Source organism: Bombus affinis, chromosome 16, assembly GCF_024516045.1.
Source record: "Bombus affinis isolate iyBomAffi1 chromosome 16, iyBomAffi1.2, whole genome shotgun sequence".
Taxonomy (NCBI): domain Eukaryota; kingdom Metazoa; phylum Arthropoda; class Insecta; order Hymenoptera; family Apidae; genus Bombus; species Bombus affinis.
The window spans coordinates 6989170-7006573 of NC_066359.1; the positions used below are offsets into that span (position 1 = coordinate 6989170).

Consider the following 17404-nt stretch of genomic DNA (forward strand, 5'->3'; position numbering starts at 1 on the left):
TGATTCCCCTGGTGAGAGTCAAATGGACATTTTTATTGAGGGACGATTAGTTGTTATGATTTCTTACAGTAGCTTCGAGTTGGTCCGATTCATTTTTACATTAAAATACGTGTTACTTTCGTGGAAGCAATGGATTGGAATGAAACAAATTGAAGGTGAAAAATTGGAACGAGAATATAGGATAATACTTTCCTAGCGCGTTTCCTTTTCGAGAAAATCGATTTTGAAAATCGTTGCGCATGGCGCTCAGCGACGTAGCCCAGAAACTTTAAAGTCGACTTCGCCCATAACGGCGCGGCGTACAAAGAAAACTCATTCCACGCTTTTGATTCAATTTTGTGCAAAGAATTACGTCGCATAGAAACGCTGCTATGGAATGACTTTTTATCTAACTTACAAAATTTAATTTAATATCTTTATGAAGAAAAAGGGGCGTTGTTTTGGTTGAAAACCTAATTAAGCGACTGTTGAGAGGATGATCTCAGGGATATCATTGAATTTGAACGGTATGGAGAAATTAGTGTGAAAAATAAACGAAATTTCGAAAGCGGAAACCAGAGTTGGTGGAACGAGTATTTTCGACAGAATCTGGGAAGACGAAGCGGATTAAAGTCCTGTGGCTGAAGTTTCAACATGCTGAGCGGCCCACCGGGAATACGAAATGAGTTTTCGAGGCCTTCGAAGTCGTCCACGGTTGCGTAGGATCATTCCAACGAAAATAAATTCGTCGTCGGTGATTCATGGATTTCCTGTGCGCGCTTTCTGCCCTCCCCTGTTGTCTCTCTGGTCTTCCATCTCGACTTTTTCCAACCTACACAGGCAAAACAATAGACTCTGCACAATACATCCTAACCTGAACCTCCTAAATTTATCTTCAATTTTAGACCAAACTAAGATCGATGGCATTTTTGGTAAATTCGAGGAAAATTGTCAATTACACAGCGCTGAAGCGAAGCTAGTCGACTTCATCGTTTGTTAATTTTGTAATTTTGCCAACTAGTTAACGATTAACGTTTAATCCTTCAGAAACAAACGCTCCACATCTATAAATCCATTTAGCGAATACAAAAATGGCAAATCGAGAAGAATTTCAAAAAATAATGCTTACTTTTACCATTTCATGATTTTCCAAAAATTATTCGAATTCCCAAAAATGCATGGTCTATAAAATTTCTATGAAGAATTATGAAGTTTCACATGAATACGTAGATATCCTCGTTATTCTTTATTTTACAATGTTTAAGTTGCTAAATGGCATTTCTGGATGGCCCTATATATAACTAACAGAGAAAGATATGATTATGATCGCAATAGAGAGAGCAATGGAATATTTTTTCCATGCAACTGCACCCATGTTTATCTTGGGATTACGAGGATGGTCGTCGCGTGTTGGTCTTGTCTTTTCCTTTTGTTCCCAGATCTTATCAGATCGTATACCGTGACCGGATATGACATCTATTAGTTACATGCGCGTGTATATGTCATACAGAATGGAAACAGAAATGGGTGCCGCCATTTAAAGGGACTCGAGGGTAGGGCAAGGCCGCATGCACTCTTGCTTCTGCTGATTTTGCGACGTGTCAGGTTAGGAGTGGCTCAAACCACCATTTCTAGCCCTTTCGAGACGATATATTTTTTAATAACTTATACATTTATTGATTTATTTGGCACATTTAAAATTTTAAGAAGATGGAAAGTGAAACGTATCTATAGTCTACGCCATATTTTAGTTTAAGCAGATCTAACCTAACCTAACCTAAACTAACCTAATACTAATTCCACATACATAACAAACGTGAAAATAAAAGACATCTAGGAACCGCAGTAAAGAGAAAAACGATATAAAAATGAATGTTCACGAAAAATACATATAAATTCGAATGTATCACATTCTCAGTAACATAACCTAAAGCCTAATTTAACCTAATATTAATTCTACATGCACAACAAACACAAAAATAAAGGTAACACTTGTAAAAATCGGAATAAAGGGATATTCTTTTATCTCGACAGAAATATGAACGCTGACAAAAGATCTAATTCGAATGTGGAGTATTCTGAGAAAATGTAATTGTAATAAGAGTAGCATAACACGCCAATTTCATAATTCGTCTGATATTATTAGCCATAAAAGTCGCTAGGACGCTGAAGTCGCGTCCCCCTGGTGCGCGCGATGAATTTTAACGTGGAAAAGAAACGCAGTACCCGTGAAATGTGACGGGAATGAAAGAGAAGCCGAGGAGAGAGGGACGCGTTTTGTGTTCGCGTGCTACGGCCGGATTTCGCAGAGACCTGAATGATAGTCAGCGGCGTTAGAGCGATGTGCCGCTAGTCGTCCATCTTGTCCTAGCGTCGTAGTCACTTCGTACTCGATCTTCCTACACGTCTCTCATATTTCTGTGTTCCGCAGAACGAAGGAACCTAACCTAATCTAACCTAGTATCGGTTCTATATAACAAACGCAAGAATAAGGAGAACGGCTAAAAATCGTAATGAAAGAGAAATATTACGTAAAAGTCTCTTCACAAACGCTCACAACTAACTCACAACTGGGGAAAAAAGTTAATTTACGAAACAGTTATCCTAATTAGCTTCTTCGCCTTGCGAACATTTTTTTCTAAAAAAGTTTACAATTCTAATCGATGAAAATTAGCGATGATTAATCGCCAGTCTGAAGACTTAATGCTTCTAGAGTTACAAGGCCTGCGTATGCTGTTCTCTATTCTTTTGTATTATTCTACACTTCCAGATTGATTTATGGAGAATGAAACTTTGTCAAATCACGTAAAAGACAATTTCGGAATTTTACTTTTTACCTGCCTCCACGCTATCCTAGCATAAGCCCTACAAATTCTAATAAAGAGAAGATAACTTTAACAAACAAAAAATTCTCCTCGAAAATCCTCCCTTTTATCGAATAAAGAAATCAATCCCTGTTCTCCTTACTCGTCTCCGTGGCATGTAAGCCCTGGAAATTCATAAAGCCAAACAACAATGCCGTCGGCGCAATTCGTTGGTCTAATCTGGCGAAAGCCCCTCGTAGAAGCTCGGTGTGAATCGGAAACGGCCAAAAACCGCAATGAATCGGCGTGTTCTGGGCTGTCAGTGAACGAGAAGGAACTCAATCCCAGCACGGTCTCGTCGTTCTCCTTTCCTCGCGGATGGTTGGGAGGAAGCGAGGCTCAGCTGCAACAAGCAGTGCTCACTGGCCCGTTTTAGCTTTCCTCTGTTGGCAAGAGCGACAGCGCGGATCGGTTGAGACGCGAGCAGGCGAAAGGAGTGACGAGAGGCAAAGAGGAAGGAGGAGTTGACGAAGAAGAGAACGAGGAAGAGGGGCAGAGGAGAGGAAAGAGAGGAAGCTGGCTGCGTGAGAGAAAGAGAGAGGCGAACACTCGTTGTCTGTTAGGCAAGCTAGCAGGATCGAGAAGGACGCGTGCAGAGGAACGTGCGCGCGTGTAAAAGAGGTACCTGCGCGGTTACACAGCCAGGCATCCAGCCAGAGTCAAGGCCGCTCACTGCTCCGCCGTGAGAGAGCTACTAACCAGCACGGAAACCTTGCTGCGTAGAGTATAGGAGGCAAGCCACGTCGTATAGCGGCTATGTCGAACCGAGTACACTTGCTCTGTGTCCCCTAGATTCTGGAGAAACCGACTACGATCGGGTTTCCTTGGTCATCTACCGTGTTTGCCTATGTCTAACGTTTTAGATGGTATTTGGACACTGGCTTTTTACGTATTTTTCGGTAGACTGTTTCTTATAGCAGGAGAGTCACCTTGTATGCTATCTGTGCGCCCCCCTCTGCCCAAAGAGGGAACCGACTCCACTTGGATTTTATCTGTCCTTTACTCTGTCTGTTTGTGTTTGCTATATAGAAGAGATTGAATTTTTAGATATTTTGGGGCAGATTCGGTTTCAATGTAGGTAATATTGAGCTGACGTCCTCTGAATTCTGAAGAAACCCACTACGATTCAGCTTTCTTGGGCATTTACTGCATTTGTCTCTGTTTGACGTATAGGGAAGTCTTTGAAGATTAACTTTTTAAGTATTTTTGGGCAAATTTATCCTTTGTGTGAGTAACTTCTGCTTGATGTCCCCTAGATTCTGCAGTAAATTACGGTCGGGTTTCCTGTCGTTTACTAGGTTTGCCTATATCTGAATTTTTGTGTGATTTTTGGACACTGGATTTTTTGGTAGTTGCAGGCAAATTAGTTGTTAATTTATGTCCTCTGGGTAGAATTATTCATGATTTATATTTTCTTTTCTCTTTTTTGGACAGATTTATTCTGAGCAGATAACGGTGACAAATTGGTGACAATTATAATTAAGGTTTCTTGATCTCAATGTTTGCAGGTTTAACAGTTTTTAAGATAATGAAAGGCTTGTTGCTAATCTTTCTGGAAATTTCTTATTTTAAGATTGATTCGAAATTTGACCATTGCAAAGATAACTTTCTGTAGTCAAGATCCTCAAAGATTGTGTAATAGATAGGTCGATGGCAATTTCTATGGTACATTTGCGCTCTAACGTGAATGTTCAATGTTAACTGTATTCAGTCTGGTAGATACTGTAGCTTATGAAATCTACTTCATCGTAAACTGTGCAGTTTCCACTACATTTTATACTTTATAAGCATCCTGCAGTAGAAAGTGATTTAATCATGATTAAGTTTCTCCATAGTTGCAAACTTTTAAACTTCTTAGTTACTTAAAAATTACTTTTGGAAAATATTTGAGATTAATCCTAGTTATCTATATTATCGTTTCAAACTTCTCGGTCACTCGGCAACTTCTCTAGAGAAATATTTAACAAAATATTCGCCGTAATAAACAAAAATTAGAATTTTAATAATAAACGTAATATCGAATAGATTTTAATACCAGTTATTACCCAGATTCTAGGGAATTTCATATAGCAAACACTAGCCAATTTTCGTCCGGCAAACGAAGAATTTCGAAAAGCAATTTCGCGTTACAAGTTTGAAATAAACTTCTAGATGAGTTCACTGTGCCACTGCATGTATGATCAAGCCGCTGTGGCACGTAAGAGCTTCAGGGTCTTCGAAACTCTGTTTAGGAATTCCAGGAAGGAATCTAGAACGTTTGCTATTACCAAATAAACGAACTCCGAGTTTCATCAAATTTTGTTCATCATTCAAATTCTAAACGAGTTTCAAACTACTTCATACAAATCTTCGAATTTATCGAAATTCCAAGGGGAAACGTAAGAAATATAGGAGGTATAGGGAATTTTAAATAGGGATCGACGTTTTATTTTATATTCAGGAAACGACCAAAAAGTCATTGCCATACGAACTCTCAAACTGTTTAGTCACACTGAGAAATTCCAGACTCTTCCTCGGTCTCTAAATTCCCCATCTTGCACTCTATAAATATACAGGCTTGGTGGAAAGAAGTCAGTGTCAAGGTCAGCAGCAAGAAAGCTGCCTTGCTATAAAAATTCTCGCATATCTTTTCGTGTACTTTAAATATTTCAACTTCTAATGTTTTATTATTTGGTAACTGATCTTTCGAAGTGATTCTAACCTAAAAAGTAAATCAGTTTTTAATGAATATTCTAAGGTTTAAGGTTAAGAAACGTAGTTTTAAAAGAAACCTTGTTATTAGCAGATTAATTGCTACGTTTCGACTACAAAAATAGTAGATTTTCGTTAGATCCAAAGAAGTTTTATAACTCCATTATTTTTTACTAGATCTGTAACAGTGATATAAAGATGTAGTTCGTACGAAGAACTTCCTACGAGTAAAATAACTTCTACTTTGGTAGCTCGTAACGATGATCTAGATGTAACAAATTTAACAACCAGATTTCCTCCAGTGATTCTTAAATATGTTAATTAATCCATTCTTAATTAATTCATAGACGAGTGTTAAATAAAATTTGGTCTGCAAGGTATTGTTCGAAAATCTAGGGATATTTTCATTTTCCACTGAAGCCTGGTACAAGCGTCGATTAAATTGAACCAACGTTGAATTATATTTTGACAACACCGTGGAGGAAGAAACTATCAAGAATACCAGCAAGAGCGAACCAGTGTTAAGTAGCGAGGAAACCTGTTTGGGGCACTGAAACGAGAAGCCTGCTCGCTCTACATAGAATCGTTATGTGCTACTTGCTAATATGTACACAAACCAGACGTTGGTATCAGTTTTGTGCCAGTGTCAGGTCATACCGGTAATTTATTAGCCTGCAGTTTCTCCCGTGCGTCCAGATCTCTGGATCTAGTTCCTAGAGGATTGCCTCGAACTTCTCTTGCCAAGTTTCACCGATTTATTACCAGCGAATCATTTTTCAGACGTTCTGCAAACCGTAAGAACTGTACCAACTTCATGATAAACTAGACATTTTCAGATGAACATTTTTGATTTGATTAATGACAGTTCCCTCATTCAGACATACTAATTAAAATGTTGCAACGGTATATTCCTAGTGTAAAACGAAAGGGAACTAACGTTATCCATTTGTAGCGAATATTTATAGTAAAATTGCTATAGATATTATAAACTAGGAGTTTTTAATATTATCCAATATCTGGAAAGTCTAGTTGACGCGTAGGTACGATCTAGTAACTTTATTTCGAAAGATACGAAACCTTCAAGCACCCTAGTTAAATTTCCAGAATGTATGAATCGAGATGTCATATCTTACAGGAAATCGCTAAAAAATTTAAATCCAAAGTATTCTTAATACCTGCTGATTTAGTAACTTTTTCGAAAGATACGAAACTTTGAAGCACAGCCCGCTTAGATATTAAGAATTAACGAACGAGAATATTGTATCGCGCGGAAAAGTGTCAGAAAATGTTTGCCAAAGGCAGAAACTCGTGTGAAAGGCAGGAAATTTATGAGAAGAGAAAGAAAGTCTGGAAGAAAGCAAAAAGATGAAAAGAAGAGGAGAAATGAAGATATCGGCAGCGAAAAGATTGCGAGTTGAGATGAGAGGACGATGAAGAAGGGGTAATAACCGAGTGACCACCTAGCCCGGTCAGTGTCTCAGTGTTCCAGGCGGATGTTTTCACGCTGATCAGTACTTCCGGGTGATCCGAGGAACCCGTCTCCAAGCTTCTCGTCGCAGAATCAGTAAGAAGGAGAGAGAACACGTTCGCTTTTCGCAACAGGAGAAAATCGAAGCGACATTTCCTTTCTCGGTCTCTCGATCGATGAACAACTCAGTTACTTTAAAGAGAGACTCGGGAAGAAAAAAATGCACCTTTAATCGTTCGATATAACATTCAATATTGCATTTTCAATATATCATCGATTCTGATATTTAGTCTGAGATTAGAATGTCATGTTACTTTATAATAATTATATTACATAATGAATGATTTTGCATTTTAAATTCTTTATAGAATCCCTGTAAATTCTTCAGCCTCTTTCGCGTGCTTTAAAACGCACAGACTTAGAAGTGTTAGACAAGAAATAGTTAAAAAATTGCGACCACTGTGGATAACCACAAAAAGGAATAAAATGTGGTCTAGTGACTCGAACTATTCTGACCGCTTCTATGAAATATCCTCTTCGATTCGGTCGCGCTATCAGACACAATAATTCATTAGAAACGGTATTTTAAGAAGGATTAAATTACTTCCGTCAAAATTATCCATAGCATGAATAGAAAATTAAATGGCCTGTCTCCGAATACTGCATACTTCCAACTCACACTACAACTCATGGTATTGATCAGAATCTAATTTTGGTCATCGTAGCAAATTATTCAACGACAATTGTATATTCTACGTCTTGAAGAATAATTATCTTACTATTATACTTGTTCTATTAGTGGCACTGTAAATCGAGTTCCCGTTGAGGCAAAAGCCACGCGGCGCTCGATTCCGCCTCGCTAGAGGCGCGTGCGTGCAGAGCGCACCGCGTACTTTCACCGACCGTGACTTCTACCGCGCGGCGTTCCATTCGACAAGTTTCACGGATAAAGGAGGTAATAGAGGCGATGTCGCCACGTAGGTTACTGGAACCCGCTTGCTCGCGGCCGAACGAGTCACGGGCGTTACACGCGTGCACCGGCCGCGGCGTAACGCGCCGAGTAATCACCGGAAACCTCGCGAGGATCAAATCACCTCGTCACAAAAGTTTCCATCGAGCTTGTTCAAATCGAGAAACCTCTTCAATTTTTGGCTCGTTCGAGTCTTAGTCTAGGTCCATTGCAAATCTTTGATCGGTAAATGAGATTTTTTAAAGGTTAGGATCATGTAAGGTTAGGATAAAATAATAATTTGAGAATACATGTTTTCATGTTTCATAGTATTTTTTACGAACACACTGTTACGTTTCCTAGTTTACGAAAAGGATAATATTTTTCCAAGAATCTGTTTTTATTTGAGAAACTTCATTCTTCCAAGATTCTTCTAGATTTTAATGATTTCTGATTAGCGAATGAAGATTAATCAGAACGTTGGCAAGCAATTAGAAATTGAATATCTAAGGCGTTCATGAGAACTACTCGGAGACTCACCTATTTATGGAACGCAGAGGAGATCAAGTTACTGATGGAATTTAGGACAACAGGGGCATCATATTACCCCTAGTAGCCAATATTTTTGGGTATTAACGACCAATGTGTAACACATGACCAAATAAACTCTTACTCAACTGATATATAGAAGAAGCAGTAATTTTACAACAACCTACATTGGAACTCAAATCCTAATGAGAAACCGGAATTTCTTAATGAGAACCAGCATTAAAATTAATTCATAACAATCTTTGGTTATTCATATTATTCTTCAATCATAACTCCAAATTCTAGTAAGGAACAATTTCTAATCTAGTTTGCAATATCTGTTTGCAGGTAGGGACGAGCTGTCGCAGCCTGGCTCTTTGAACGGTTATGGAAGCAGTGGTGGCGGAGGTGGTGGAGGCGGAGGGGGCGGTGGAGGTGGCGGCAGCGACGGCTGTGACGCCAGGAAGAAGAAAGGACCGACCCCGAGGCAGCAGGAGGAACTGTGCCTGGTCTGTGGTGACCGTGCCTCCGGTTATCACTACAACGCACTGACCTGCGAGGGCTGTAAGGGCTTCTTCCGGCGCAGCATCACCAAGAACGCGGTATACCAGTGTAAATACGGGAACAATTGCGAGATCGATATGTACATGCGGCGCAAATGTCAGGAATGCAGACTGAAGAAATGTCTGACAGTGGGTATGAGGCCCGAGTGTGTCGTGCCTGAATACCAATGTGCTGTCAAGCGCAAGGAAAAGAAAGCACAGAAGGTAAGCTGTTGACAGTTCATCGTCGAACGATATTAAGCCATTAAGGATGAAAGGGTCCACGTGTCTACACGTTTTCAAAATAGGCCACTTCGTATTCAACGTTTTAATAGAGAGATATCTGTGTAGTTCAGGATCAATCAGGAATGGGACGTTTTGTTCCAGGAGAAGGATAAGCCGAACAGTACAACGATGAACGGTTCCCCGGGCAGTGGGATACGCAGCGATCAGATGGGAGTGAAGATTGAACCAGCAGAAGCAGAGTCGTTGTCCACGTCTGGTAGCAGCGGCATTCTAACGCCGGTCAGCCCTTATGGCTACGTGAAACCGATTAGCCCGGAGCAAGAGGAGCTGATACACAGGCTCGTGTATTTCCAGAACGAGTACGAACAACCCAGTGAAGAGGATCTCAAGAGGATCACTGTAAGTAGACACGATGAAAATGCTGCAAATCACATCTAAGTAGATGACAAAATAACTTGTTAAGTGTAAACTGTTGTAGTATTGGAAAGTTGTTGATGGAGAATTAAGGATAAGAAATTAAATGAAAGCTACCATTCGGTAGTCTCTAATATAGTCTTAATGCTTTTTTGTGAAAAGAAAGATCTTCAAAGAAACTCGCAAAAAAAAAAGGAATGATGAACTTAACACTATAATTATACCTGTTTTGTTCCAGAATCAGCCCTCAGAAGGAGAAGACATCAGTGACTATAAATTCAGGCACATCACCGAGATCACGATCCTGACGGTACAGTTGATCGTTGAGTTCTCGAAGAGGCTACCTGGCTTCGACGAGTTGATGCGAGAGGATCAGATGGCCCTGCTGAAGGCCTGTTCCAGCGAGGTGATGATGCTTCGAATGGCGAGGAAGTACGACGTGCAGACGGACAGCATAATATTCGCCAACAACCAGCCTTATACCAGGGACAGTTACAACGTGGCAGGCATGGGCGAGACGATTGAGGATTTGTTACACTTCTGCCGGCAGATGTACGCCATGAAAGTGAATAATGCCGAATACGCGTTGTTGACTGCCATTGTCATATTCTCAGGTACGTATACAATCAATTTTTGACCACCCGAATCTTGGATCTGGACAAATTTCTCGTCACTTCGATCAAACATCATCAAACATCATCAATTCACGATGAATTCAGTCAATTATTTATACAATACACAGGATCATTAGGGACACCTTCGGACTAATACTCACGCAAACACAACTAACCTAACATCAGCCTCATCAACGTTCACGAATATGGGCCCAACCTACAAAGAAAAGAATCCCCCTATTTTCTTACAGAGAGACCGAACCTGCTGGAAGGCTGGAAAGTCGAGAAGATCCAAGAGATCTACTTGGAGGCGTTGAAGGCTTACGTCGACAACAGACGCAGGCCGAAGTCCGGCACGATCTTCGCGAAGCTTCTGTCGGTGTTGACCGAACTACGGACCCTCGGCAACCAGAACAGCGAGATGTGCTTCAGTTTGAAGTTCAAGAACAAAAAGCTGCCAGTTTTCCTCGCTGAGATCTGGGACGTGACACCCTAGTTCCCCCGTAGCCGATCCCCGTCGGCTAACACCGTTGTTGTTTCATCGCGAGTCCGCGCAGCGTCCGGAGTGATGAAGCTGACAGAGCACAGCATCATCGACAGACGTGGAACGTGGACGTGCAGAACCTCCTGTACTAGTGCACCACCATGCCACTGCCTGAGTAATAGACCGCCGGCGTCTTTGAGTAGCGCCGGATCGTTCAGAATTCGTTTCTCACCTTCTCTACGCTCTGCACCGGCCTCGTGAGGGCTGCAGGAGAGCTAATTTCGGCAGTGCTAGTTGGAGCTAGATGCGGAGGATGATACATAATACAAAAAGTCAGGAAGAAGAAGGCAGTGGCGAGGCACCCAGGCTGTGATATGTAGAGACAGTACAGAGACTGTAATAAGGAGCTACGTACAGTTATGTTATTACTATATCCTCTACCTGGCTACCCCCGGAATCGATATGTAAATGTATAATGTGTAATTGTAATAAGGTAAAGAAGCGGGCGCGTTGTAAGAGCAACCAAGCGAGTACGAGTGTAACCAGAGGAGTTAAGAGACAAGAATGTGAGTGAGAGTGTGTGTTTAATTGTATGCGTGTGCAATTTTCGGCTGAGAATGTGACTGATCACTACGAGATAATCACGATGATAAACGATCGATGATAGGATACAATCGCACTCCTTGTATTTTCGTGCGAGCAAATAAGGGTAGAGAGAGAGAGAGAGAGAGAGACGAGGTAGGCCCCGGCCGGCTGTTGAGCAGCGACCTGGCCCGGCCGACACACGAATCGAGTGCGATGTAACGAAGAAACAAAAATAATGATGATGATGATGAAAAATAATAACAAACCATACGATTATACATAATGATACCATAGAGTCTATATCACAACACATAGCATAATAATATATTGCTAGCATGTACATTGTTTATACGTGGAAAGAGAAGTTCGAAGAGAGAGTGGTGGTTGAAAAGTTGATCGTTGAGTGATGATGGTGGAAACAATTTTTTCCGCGACGAATAGGTGTATATTCAGAAGACGAGGCTTGGCATTTGCGCGCGTCCGGGTTTTCTTTTTCGTGAACTGGCAAGGGAAAGGGGAAGGAAAGGAAGGAAGAGAGAATTAAAAAATGCGTAGTAGCAATGTAGGACGTTAAGTAAAGTAAAAGTAAGCGAGGCTAGTTGGTAGTAGGTCGTAGTAAGTCAGTGAAGCTAGGCTAGGTGACCGAGTTCAAGTGCAAAGCCTTGTGCCTTCAGCAGCGGACATCGGCTCACCGACAAAACGAAAATATGAAATTTAACCGTCCGTTTTAATTTTTTAATAAAAAAAAAGATGAAAAAATCAACAAAATCAAGCAAAATATTAAGTAAATCTTGTGCAAACGTGGGAGAGAAAGTTAGAGTGAGAGAGTCAAGAGCGAAAGAGAGGGAGTGACTGAGATGGGATAATTAAATTGCGTTTAGACAGAGAGAGAAAGATCAGCATGTAAGAGTGAGGGAGTAAATGAACAAAAACATTGAAGAGAAAAAGGTGAGAGCTGATTTCGCGAGAAACTGACAGAAATTGGAAAAAAGGATCTTTCTAAAGGAGAAACATGGAACAGGGTCGCGCCAGATCAGCTGGAGACGGAATTTGGTTTAAGGGGGTGACGATACGCTTCGACACGTTGGGTCTACAACAGCCTAGCCAGACCCTGGGACATACAATGCTAGCATAAAAACACACTTTGATTGCTGAAGGAGGCTGGATGAAGTAACACTGAGAATGATCCCTATCAGAGGACATTCAGCTGGCTCATCTCGAACCGAGAGTGACAGACACACGTACACACCACGTACACGCGCGCACGCACTTGGTTTCACAGGAGAATCGGTAAATTTGAAAAGACGCAGCGCATGCACACAGACACCAATGTGAGCCACACTGTACACTAAGATTCTCAATGTTGTAACACTGTAACTCTATGCTATTAACTGATCGTACGCAGTTGTAATTTCGTAGTAAGTTAAATGAGCAAACCAAAAAGTAAAAAAGCGAAAAAAAAAAAGATAAATAACGTGCGTGCAAAATTTTATCGAGTCTAGAAGAAAAGAAGAACAGGTGATCGAACTTGACAGGCGACATTTACGTTTGGCGACGAACATCTGGATAAAAGGATGACGAGAAAAATGAGACTGGATACATATAGAAGGACACGAGGAAGACTTACTAGTACATCGTCTAGAGCAAAAATAGAAACATCTTAGAGACACAGTGTTTTACTATTATACAATTATATGTTGAACGATGCGAAAAATACAAGTGGCACGTTACTATATCGAGGTAATATCGTTTTTCTCCGATCTGGTCGATTTGGGGCTCGAGGAGGGTTTCATGTTCGATACTCGGGACTAGTTACGTGACCTAATAATCACCACCAATCGTCACGTCCATTAGGTTACGACATCCTTGTTGCCTCAGATCGAACTGACACGGACAGGGACAATCGACACGTCCCATCGAATCTACGATGAAAGATCTACAAATTAATGCCGTAAGGCATACACTGCCACACCGCAGAACAGCGTGAAAAGAACCTAGTGCTGGCTAAATGCGAGACAGAGCTACTGGAAGCTGAGAAAAAAGATATCCAAACCATCGTCACCATCGCCCACCAATGTGATTGTTGCTTCTACATTGAAGTGATTCGCATTGTTCTTCAAAATCAATGAGATGACACCTTTAGGAACTCGGTCAATGACTCAGACCATTGCTGCGAGCCAAATTTGGATATTTGATTGGATCTGAAAATGACCAATTGGTTACCAAATTTGGGAACAAAAGGATCACGATCTATCGGTATAATTGGATGAAGAAATCTTTAGAACAAGTGGCTCCAGCAATGAGTAGAGGCTGAGGGGCCTTGTATAGAAACACCAGACACATTTGCACACACCTATACACCGCATTTGTTGTATCACGAAAAAACACCAAGTGGTTTTAGACATCGCCGTTTCTGCTATAAAGTGAGAATGTGATGGGAACAGAAGGATTTTCTTGAAGTACGATGACATTGCCTATTGTATACATCTGTAAAGTAGCTAACAGTCATTGACTCGTGGTAACAAGCGTGTTTCAGAATCCACGGGTCAATGATGAATTAACACGTTCGTTTGGACTCTAGAGTCCTTACAGAGTTAACATTTAAGCGTACTGCGACAGCTTGTAAAATCTACTCCCTTCTGATTATCAGTGGAGACTCTACAAAGATGTTTCACTGAGTTAAATCGCCATTGCTGAAGACTTGTAAAGTCGTTCTCTCATACGTAAGTGTCGTATGTATGTAGACTGATGTTTAGTTGAGAATTGGGATCAACTTCGGTTAGAATGATCAAGCTTTGACCAGACTACGTTACTTGTTTCTTGCTATGAGCTTTTCTTGGCTTAGGTTCTGCTATCGTTAGAGTCATATTACGCGTTATCCGTTGCCATTTATCGAACCTTGCTCAGTATAGTTTGTTTTTAACCTGTTAATTGAGGATTTTTTTTTGAATATAATGTCTTTATCTAATCTTCTATTTTGATTTTTTTTTTTGCTCTGTATGATACACAATTATATATCTCTCAATTTTTTTTTTTTTTAAATATAATTCGGTATCTTTGTAAAAATAGTATGTTTATTCGGAATCGTGGTTTGGGTTACATTTATACCTTTAATCTTCCAGCTTTAAAAGACTTGGTGAACAGGTTAATGGAACATACTTAGCTACCAATCGTACCTCAAGAATTTGTCAGACTCGTCTTTCATGGAACTTGATTGCTTTCAACAGAGAAAGCAAAGAAAGTATCCTAACAGATAATACCGTTAAAATTTCAGAGCTTGACCATTCACAATCGGAGACAACAATTGCTCTTTGGACTCCTGGTTCAATACCAAAGCGAAAATCGTGCAATAAATGAAATCTGTGGTGATCAGTTTGCTAGATGGGAGAACGGCATGGCGGAGATTAGATTCTCAGAATGGAGATCCCTGTACCTTGGAGCGCAGAAAAATCGTCACGGACCGTCGACGGCAGGTCGTCATCGACACTCTTTCGTTTGTAGCGTCTAGAGTCACCCTCGAATCCCCGAGGGTCTTCCCCGTTGCGCGAAGAATCTTCACCATGATTCCCGACACGGTGCCTGTGAAGTTCGCGCGGCAACCGTCAGATGGCGGCGTTGAGATATGCATCTCGCCTTAGGCGACGTTTTCTCTCAGCCGGACGTGTTTGACGTAAAAAGATCGGGCGGGAATCAAGGTGAACCGCATCCTTCGGCGAATCGGAAACCGGTCACACGTTACTCCGTGTGTAAGTGCGAGCTGAGAAGTGAAAAGAGAGAAAGATAGAATAAAAGAGTCAGAATGCAAGAGAGTATGAGTGGAGGGGCGACGAGCGAAGAAGAGAGGACACACACAGGTACGCACACATACAGAGCAACACAACCGTGCATATACACGCGTATACACACACACACACACACACACACACACACACACACACACACACAAACAAACAGAACACTTTGAACGAAAGAAAAACTAGATGCAATTCTACGATCACTGCCAAGGGCGTTAACCGTCGACGTCGATTTCTCATTGTCTGAATGTGTCGTAGTTGTCGTTTTTCTCGAACGCTGCTGCAAAATGATTCAACAAAGTAGTCATGACAGAGTGGAGAAAAATTGGAAGATTAAGAACAAAGGGGAGACACACTACTACTACCACGCGCGTCATTTGGCGACATCTAGAGATATTATAAGCGATTAACGAAAACGAGATAATGAAAAATGCAAAAAATATATATGTATATATTACGTTACATACATCTATATATTATATAGCGCGTTCGCTCGAGTTTTCTGACGATGTACGAGCGAACGATTTGTTCATGATACTGCCAAGCGTAGACTCGAGTTTCTGTGTTTTTTAAGGGACAAACTATAATACTCCTTTTAAATGTGTCGAGCCACACTTATACTCCACACCAGCACGTATGCGCGCGCACACGGCACACATACAGAGACACACATACACCCTACACTAGAAAGATTACACACGCTGATTATGTACCATATGTATGCGCATCGTGCCGCAATCTCTCTTGTCTGTCTGTTTATCCAATCGAGCACCCTGATCTGTCCGTTTCTCCTCCTAGGTGTCCCTTTTGCCTGTCCCTATACATATGTAGATGTTTGTAGAATATTCCTGATTCTGGATCGTAATCACGGTGACTGATGGAAGGAATGAATTGAGAAATTATTTCAAGGTTTTATTTGATTATTCGTTGGAAATAACCGTAATTTGAATAATGGATTTTTCAAATTAGGAAAATAATTGGTAATAATTGCTATCGTATAGTAATTAGTAATTAGTAAAGTGATTAGGCACTGGATTTTTAAAAAATACGCAATTTTGCTAAGTAGCAGAAGTAGGTAGGTTTATTGTATGGTAATATTGGCATTGACTTTTCATTTTTCACAGATTTTTTCTAATAACGTTAGTGTATATTAATAAGGAGAACGTTCCTTAAGAAAGTCTTCAAATCCGTGCAATGGAAAAAATGTGCAATGTGAAAATCTGCAGGATCTAAAAATTGTTAAATCTAGATTATATCGTGAAAGTCTAGAAATGTATAAATCTATGAAGTCTGTCAAATCTGAAAAATCGAAAAATATATAAATAACAGTTTCATAGACCAGGTTTGTTACAAGTACAAAACAAAGGAACAGTGGAGGATAATTGCAATCTGCAGAATCTTTCTAACCATAAACTCCGCTTATCAGGAAAATCGAAGTTCTAGTAAGATAGCGCCCGGCGTGTCCTTCTAACCTCCACCATGAACATCACGTGTTCAGCTGGAGGCAATCAGTCACCATGAATTCGTAACTTGATACGTGTACGTGAGATGTGAAACGACCGTGTACAGTCCATGTTCGTAATTAGCCGACAGACGGTTGAGATACGGTATTTTCTTATTGGAGGCAACGTTCGGCCCTGCGAGAGAAAGCGAGAGTATGAGTGTAAGAGAGCGAGAACGAGAGTGTAAGAGTGCAACAGTGAGGTAGGTTCTTGTTATTAATCGCGAAGATTAAGAGAGAGAGAGAGAGAGAGAGAGTCGTTCTAATTTATTGGAAGCTGTAGAAAAACGATGAGAAATGAAGAAACGGAGGAAGCTTATAAGCTGAAGATTATTATAAATAAAGTTAAATGATTATACTTTGTTATGGTAGTTTGATGCATTATTTTTCTGGGTTTTATAATAACGTCGACGGCAACGATATTCTCCGCCATCTTTTTTTTCTGTTCTCATCCGCGAAATAATACGATTTATATTGTACATAATTGTTATTTGTAAAACGAGAGAATGTGAAAGAGGCAGAGAGAAATGTAAGGAGCCCTGAGAATTTTTATCGAAATTTATTGCCTTCGTTTTTCACCCCTTCTGGAATTTTTGACTAACCCTTTTTTGGACCAATTTCACGAAAAATGAGAAAAATCCAAATTTCATTGAAAGGTCCTGGTATTATTTTGAAGATTATAGCGTAGAAATTCTTTGTGAAATTGATCCTCGTATTATTTACTAACAAATCGAGATCTGGGATT

The 17404-nt window shown here is 40.5% G+C and overlaps 1 protein-coding gene across 9 annotated transcripts in view; it reads left to right on the forward strand.

Moving 5' to 3' along the window:
- The window catches only part of LOC126925341 (ecdysone receptor-like), a 198460-nt gene that overhangs the window by 171290 nt on the left and 9766 nt on the right, over positions 1–17404 (forward strand). For 5 of the 9 annotated variants that reach the window (XM_050740772.1, XM_050740773.1, XM_050740771.1 and 2 more), the window contains 3 exons: positions 8828–9246; positions 9409–9666; positions 9920–10295. In XM_050740772.1, the coding sequence (XP_050596729.1) occupies positions 8828–9246; positions 9409–9666; positions 9920–10295 (1053 nt within the window). The other 4 variants (XM_050740776.1, XM_050740779.1, XM_050740780.1 and 1 more) reach the window with 3 other exon arrangements.